At 45.2% G+C, this 7,606-nt stretch overlaps 1 protein-coding gene across 1 annotated transcript in view; it reads left to right on the plus strand.

The window, feature by feature from the left end:
- Positions 1-7,606, plus strand: part of LOC104527108 (zinc finger CCCH-type antiviral protein 1) — a gene marked incomplete at its 5' end in the record, with an annotated part of 27,171 nt that overhangs the window by 5,641 nt on the left and 13,924 nt on the right. Inside the window, 4 exons of the mRNA XM_029085634.1 lie at positions 2,023-2,275; positions 2,386-2,571; positions 2,884-2,952; positions 3,774-3,875. Coding sequence (XP_028941467.1) covers positions 2,023-2,275; positions 2,386-2,571; positions 2,884-2,952; positions 3,774-3,875 — 610 coding nt within the window. The remainder of the gene's footprint in view (positions 1-2,022; positions 2,276-2,385; positions 2,572-2,883; positions 2,953-3,773; positions 3,876-7,606) is intronic.

The following is a 7,606-nucleotide window of genomic DNA, read 5'->3' on the forward strand; positions in this document are numbered from 1 at the left end:
AGCAGGATCTCATAAATGTTTGTAGATACCTGAAAGGGAGGGTGTAAAGAGGACAGAGCCAGGCTCTTTTCAGTGGTGCCCAGGACCAGACGTGATGGGCACAAACTGAAACACAGGAGGTTCGCTCTGAACATCAGGAAATGCTTTTTTACTGTGAGGGTGCCAGAGCACTGGTACAGGTTGCCCAGAGAGGTTGTGGAGTCTCCCCTCCAGTGATATTCAAAAGCTGTCTGGACACAGTCCTGGGCAGCCAGCTCTAGGTGGCCTTGCAGGGGAATCTCTGCTCGGACACCTGAAGTACCTCCTCCCCTTCCTTCTTCTCACTTTGGTATCTGCAGGGCTGTTCCTCACACTTCCCCACTGCCCCCCTCACTACCGTGCAGCATTTTGCCCTCTCCTAAATATGTTTTCCCAGAGGTGCCACGAGCTTGGCTGATGGGCTCAACCATGTCCTGCTGTGGGTCTGTTGGAGCCATCTGTGTCCAGCATGAGGCTCTCCTGGCACCTTCTCACAAAGGCCACCCCTGCTGCCAGCACCTTGCATGGGCACTCAACAGATTGTAACACCACTGATAACATTTTGTCATGCAGCTAAGCTTAAATATATAAATAGCAGCCATAATTGCAAGAGGGTAAGTAGAAAGTTGTGATATGGTTGCACAGAGTGCAGGAAAACATGGAGAAGTAAAATTTGCAAGATATCTGTTAAAACTAAAATCCTGCAGAGCAGGCAGGAAGGGTATATGGTGGAAGCAGGATAATCCAGTAGAACAAGCAAAACCAGAACACGTCCAGATCCCAAAAATATCAAAATGTCAAAAGTAAATGAGAGCAGTCTTTGAAGTGCAAGGGGTAGAAAAGCATAAAGCATCCACAGTGACAGAGGGAAGACGGGAAAGAAAGAAAACCTGCTTTGGTTTCTGCCTCCCTCAGAGGCTAAGAACCGTCAAGGGTAGTAGCCATCAGTGCTCACTGAAATTACATCACTTCTGTGGTTTTGTATGCTCCCACCTAATTTAGAGTAAGTTTGTGAAGGCAAATTGTTCTGTGCATGATACTGACTGGTAGTGATGAGGAACTTGCCTTTTGCAATGGGTATAATTAATGAGTATGAATCCAGTAAGGAGTTGTTTTGCACTTGAAACTCTTCCAATTTTCTCAATCTTTTAAACACTCCCATCCCAGCAATCTATAATTCCATAGTTGATATAGAAATCTATGTATGTTCAGTTGCAACACAGCATAAAAACTGGCTGTGTTGCTTGGAACAGGGGTTGGGAGGAGATCTGTGACAGTTCTGGTGTGATGCTGGGGCTGTCTGCCAGACAGCTGTGTGTCGTCCTCAAAGCAGCTTTCACGTTATGGGCTGCTCCTCTTGGCCGCAGGAGCAGAAGTGTTGCTGTGGTGCTTGCTGGGCGATATGAAGGAGTTTCTGGTGTATGATTTGTTCCCTGGGTCCAGTTCACTGCATATCTCTTTTTTGATGAGCAGAGGAATAAAGTAGTGCATGACTTTTTCCATATGTACTCTATTCTCAAAGCATTCTTCTTATTTTTAAACACCCAGATCTTCAATGCAGAATAAGCTTTACAAAACGGAAGTGCAAATATAGTTTCAGCTCCATGAAATAATAACCTAATTTGACACAGTGTACATGTTTTTATGGAGACACTTGTTCTTTGTTATGGTTTTGTTTTAATAGAATAACTGTAGAACAGTCAGTTGTTATGCCACTGTCTTGCTTAGGAGTACCAACGTGAATGCTTGTTGGATTGTCTTTTCTTTTTCTTGGAAAAAAATACTCTGCACAACTTCAAAACTGAAAATGCATGAGTCAGCTGAAAATGCCTGCTCCTCTGTGCAAGAAATCCATCTAAGTTAAAGAATTCACAAGGAACATAAACCTTTTAGTCACCATTTTTCTGCTGTTGAAGCTGCATGCCTATAGAACAAAGAAAAAAAAAATACTGATTCTAATGTACTTTTCCATTTTGTTTTGTATCTCTCCTCCCCCACTTCTAGGTCTGCCAGTTTTACAACAGAAAGAATGGTATCTGCAACCAGCAAAACAACTGCAACAAGCTTCATATTTGTCGACACTTTCTCCAAGGGGAATGTAGATTTTTACCGTGCAATAGATCACATAACCTCTTGGATACCCATGCATTGAGAGTGTTGGAAACTGGAGGCATTGATGCAAACATAGCTTCAAACATCCAGGCTATATCTGATCACCAGCATGTGGAATTCAACAAGGAACTGAAGAAGGGAAAAAGTAAGTTGTAGGAAACACTGGGTTTAAATGGGATTCTGAGTTTGATAGAGGTAGAAGCCATTCTTGCCTTACCTCACAGCTAAACTCCATCATCCTTTCTGTGCTCTCAGTACACGACTACAAACCAAGAGAAAATTTATTGAAAAATCCGGCAGTTATAAGGAGTAAAGAACCAAAGATACCTTTGCAAACAGTGGGCTCCACTCTGCATGTGCCACTTCCAGAAGGTAAATATCTAGATAAGTACCAACTACTTTCATGTGGAATCAGCTTTGCTATTTCCCCTCTTACAACATGTACATATTTTTTTCCCTTCTGCCATTGATCTGCTTTCAGGAATGGAGTAAGCCAAGGTGGAGTCATGTGGGAGGGAGAGCTGTATTACTACTGCCCAAAATACTGCATGCAAACCTGCTGTTGAGTGGCTGCTGATAACTGTGACTAGCTGGGACTTGTAACTGTTATTGCTGATCTGTTAAGTCAGCAGTGGAGTTCCGGTGAAAAATTATGTGTGACAGATGTAATGCTCAACACACAAATTGGGATGCTGCCAGCTAGCTGAGGTTCTGGTCCAGCAGTACTGTTTATTCAGTCTTCTTCTCATGCAGGTCTCAGTAGCAGTGTACCTGGTCAGAGCCAACACCAGTTGCCAAGAGGAGCTGGAGGTAAAGGCAAAGGTATGGATTGTTTCTAAACCTCTGGTCCTGAGATCAGTAGTTCTTATTGGGATTTGGTTTTGCACAGCCCTACAGCTCCCTGTGGTAGTCGGAGTGCAGCTTTTGTGCTTACCCTACTCTATGCTGAAAGCCAAAGTACCAGACAGCCTGCGGAGGAGTGTTGAAATTTCTTGCACAGCACAGCATCTGTTTGTGTCCACTCTGGGGAGTGGTCTGGGATTGTGTGGTAGTTTGACCCACAGTGGGACCATGTGGTCCTGCATTCACTCCCCCCACCCAGAGAGATGGGACAGGACTCACCACGAAGGGGCAGAGGATTAGGAATGAAGGACAGGGACAGCTCACTCACCAGTTATGGTCATGGACAAAACAGACTCAAATTGAGGAAGAAAAATAAATTTAATTAATTGCAAATCATCCAAGTAGACATAACAACCACACCTCACAACACCTTTCCCCACCCCTCCCTTCTTCCCAGGCTCAAATCACTTTGCTCCCAATTTCTTTACCTTCCCCCCCTGCGGCACAGGGGGCAGGGAATGGGGATTCAGTCAGTTCACCTCTGCTGCTCTTCCCAGCATGAAAGTCCAGGAACAAGATGTTCCAACATGAGCTTCCCATGGAGTCACGGACCTCTTTGGGCTCAGCTCAAAGATCAAATCTCCTGTCCTCCTGTGCAGAAGGGTCCTGGCTTTAAAGCCTGTCAGTGCTAAGGCAGTCAACTCCTTGTTATTTTTAGGTTGAAATACCAAATGCGTTGTCTTTCTCTTAGGGTTGTATTTTGGTATGGCAAATAAGGACTGATGTGTTCTTTCCTGTAGATAAAAAAGACGATTCCTCTGCTAAAGCTTCAAAGAACAACCAAGAAGATAAATGTGATGACATATGCGTGTTCTACGTCTGGAAGTACTGCAAACATAAAGGTAAGCTTTATAAAGAGTAATGTTATCTTCGGAGAGCTGTGTCTGCAGAGGCATTCCCCACTGAGTGGCTTGGACTACTGGTGACATATGGAGTGGAAGTGCCAATTGTGCCTTCTCACTCATTGGCTTTGTTTCAAAGTCACTAACAAACAAAGTCAGAATTACAAACACTGTGATGGTTTGGGTGGATTCACCCTTTTGGCTTGCACCTTGCAGCCAAACACAGCCTGCTCTCTCTTAGCCTCCCAGGGAGCAGAGGAGAGAATTGTAAGGAAAAGGGCAAAGAAACTCACGGGTTGAGATAAAAACTATTTACTAATTAAAATAAAATTATAATGATAACAACAGTGATAACAGACTATACAAATGAGTGATGCACAGTGCAGTTGCTCACCACCCGCTGACCGATGCCCAGCTTGTGCCAGCCAGCGATCCTGGAGCCGAGTCAGTCCTGAAACCGAAACCCCAGAAGAGCGAGAGCCTTAGCAATCCCCAAGAGAGAATACCCCCGTCTTCCGGTCATCCCTGGTTAATATACTGACATGACGTGATATGATATGGAATATCTCATTGGCACAACCAGATGCCAGTTTGGGTTTGCTATTCACTGCGCTTCTCCCTCTCGGTCCTAATGCAGCTGTGAACCAGCCAAACACTGGCCTTGAGCTCCAGCAGCAACTAATAACATTAGTATTTTTATCAATGTTCTTCTCATAACAAGTCTTACACTGAAACTAAAACACAGCTATTCTAACTATTAAAAAGAAAAATTAACTCTACCCTAGCAAAACCAGGTCAAACGCAGTCAGAGGAAAGTCAAGTGAATGCACTTACACCCTTTCTCCTCTGGATGATCCATCTATGGCCTGTTTCAGCCCTGTTGATGAGGGCAGGCTTTGGGTATGTTTCTGTGCCAAAAACCCTTCAAGTGTTACTATTAGATCAGTTTAAGAGGTGGTCTCATGCTGTCATCATTGACAACTGGTAGCAATATATCATCCTTTATTCCAGCTGTATCCTATGTACGTACATCAGATAATAGCCCTATTCTCCCCCATTAAGTCCTTTAAAAAGTGATCCCAGGTGTTAAAACGTCTTAAGAAAACATAGTAGTTGTACCAGCTAAGCTGAAGAGAAATCCAGTCCATCATCTCTCTGGCAGTGGCCAATAAAAGAGGCCCGGGGGAAAAATATAAGTACAAACAATTGTATTCAGGGGCTGTCCCTGAACAGTCGCTTAGCGTTTGTGTCCTGGTAAAGATGCAGTTCTCCTGTCAGAAGCTCTTTTTCTGAGAGGCAGATGAGTAAGTTACTTTAGGGCTTGATAATAACTCTTCTTCACCATTACTTCGAAGACAGACAGTACTTTAAAAAACAAATTGCATGAGTATTTTATGGACCATAGAAATGAAATCTGGCCAGGAGAGACCAAATATGGTTTTGTCTGCAACTTTCCGATTAATTTAAGCACAGTGCTTTCAAGACAGGGTGCACTCCAGCCCTGTTAACAAAAAGAAGGAAGAAAGGAGTGAATGACACTGTTGCCTTCATAACCAGGGTTAGTTTCCATATGTTCTGTGGTCAGATGCATGAGGGGTCAGGAATGGTGAAACTCCTTCTGGCTCTATCTGTGCAGCAGCTCCTCCAGCCTTGTAGCACATTTCTCAGACTCTTAGCTTCTCTAGGGCCAGGCTTGAGGCTTAAGTTTATGAACTTTTGAACATGTGTAATGTGAATGGTGTACCCATGTGCTAGCTGTGGAGGTCAGGCTCCAAGCAGGTATACTGTGACCACCAAATAGCTAGACTCCAATAATGATTGGAGAGTTAGTGTGATTTGCCATGCCATGTTTGGCTCAAAAATTGTAAATAAGAAGTTTGGTCCATACTGGAGTGTAAATTAGCTTTCCCCAGTGGGAGGCCTGCAGGTCAGCCTCTGCCTGTATCCAGCAGCACACACTCGTCCAGGGGTGTTAAGCAGGTCTGAACTCAAACATGCAAACATATATGCATTGAAAATGTAGATGACTTTAAAAAAAACCCAGAAGTCTTCCCCTTCCTATGTGAAGGGTATATAGCAGTGCTGCAGGTCTTGCATGCAAGGCAGTTTAAAGTTGCAGCTTCCCATTTTCTGAGAAGCAAAGCAACAATTCCAGCAGTGCCTAGCAGTCTTGTTAGCAGGGCTTTGTGCTGCATGTTCAGAGGTGAGTGTACAGCCCCTCCTGGGGGGTGTTCTGTGGAGTATTGCAGTCCTTTATGATGGGGGAAAAAACATTCAGGCCCTGGTAACCACCTCATAAACTCTAAGGGACTAAGGGAAAAAGAGAACCAAATATATCAGAGTGCTTATGTGATGTGTAGACTGGACTTCTTACAGCTGAGAAACATGCCTCCTCCCTGGAAGTGTTCAAGGCCAGGTTGGATGAGGTTTTGAGCAGCCTGGTCTAGTGGAAGGTGTCCCTGCTGATGGCAGGGGGGTTGGAACTGGATGATCTTTAATATCCCTTCCAACCCAAACCATTCTCTGATTCTATGTTGGTGTGACACATAGACACACTTCCTATCTATGGCACTGCTCTCTCAGCTGCCAATGTCATGTCTCAGCAAAGGGAAGGCTGTGGTTTCTTTGAAGTATATTTGGCAGTATGAAAGCTTATGTTGCTTTTCTAGATAAGACTGGAGAAACACATGCCCTTATTGTTCAAATATATTTCTGTTTTTAGCGCTCTTATTGCTGTCATGGCTTAGGCCCAGCCAACAGCTAGGACCATGCAGCCACTCGCTTGCTCTTCTCCCTTCTGGTGAGATGGAGAGGAGAAGATATAGTAAAGGGCTTGTGGGTCGAGACAAGGACAAGGAGGTATCACTCACCAATTATGGTCAAGAGCAAAATGGACTCAACTCGTTCAGAATAGGATAATGAGACATAAAACCAAATCTTAAAAAACACCTTTCCCCCCACCCCTCCCTTCTGTCTGGGTTCAACTTTTTCCCAGTTTCTCTGCCTCCTCCCCCTCAGTGGTGCAGGGGCATGGGGAATAGGGGTTGTATTCAGTTCATCAAACATAGTCTCCTTCCTCCTCAGGGGGAGGACTCCTCACACTCTTCCTACTCTAGCATGGGGTCCCTCCCACGGTAGAGTCCTACACGAGCTTCTCCAACATGAGTTCTTCCCCCAGGCTGCAGTTCTTCACGAGCTGTTCCAGCGTGGGTCCCCCCACAGGGTCACAAGTCCTGCCAGCAAACCTGATCCAGCGTGGGCTCCTCTCTCCACGGGGCCCCAGGTCCTGACAGGAACCTGCTCCAGCGCAGGCTTCCCGTGGGGTCACAGCCTCCTTCAGGCATCTACCTGCTCTGGTGTGGGGTCCTCCATGGGCTGCAGGTGGACATCTGCTCCACCATGGACCTCCATGGACTGCAGGGGGACAGCCTGTCTCACCATGGTCTTTATCATGGGCTGCAGGGAAATCTCTGCTCTAGCACCTGAAGCACCTCCTCCCCTTCCTTCTTCACTGTTCTTGGTGTCTGCAGAGGTGTTTTTTCTCACATATTCTCACTCTTCTCTCTGGCTCCAATTGCATAGATTTATTTCTTACCTTTCTTAAGTATGTTTTCCCAGAAGTGCTACTACCACCGCTGATGGATTCAGCTTTGGACAGCAGCGGGTCCATCTTGGAGCTGTTTGGCATTGATTGTGTTAGAGACAGGGAAAGCTTCTGGCAGGTTCTCACA

The sequence above is a fragment of the Antrostomus carolinensis genome, unplaced genomic scaffold (genome assembly GCF_000700745.2).
Source record: "Antrostomus carolinensis isolate BGI_N321 unplaced genomic scaffold, ASM70074v2 scaffold8676, whole genome shotgun sequence".
Lineage (NCBI taxonomy): Eukaryota > Metazoa > Chordata > Aves > Caprimulgiformes > Caprimulgidae > Antrostomus > Antrostomus carolinensis.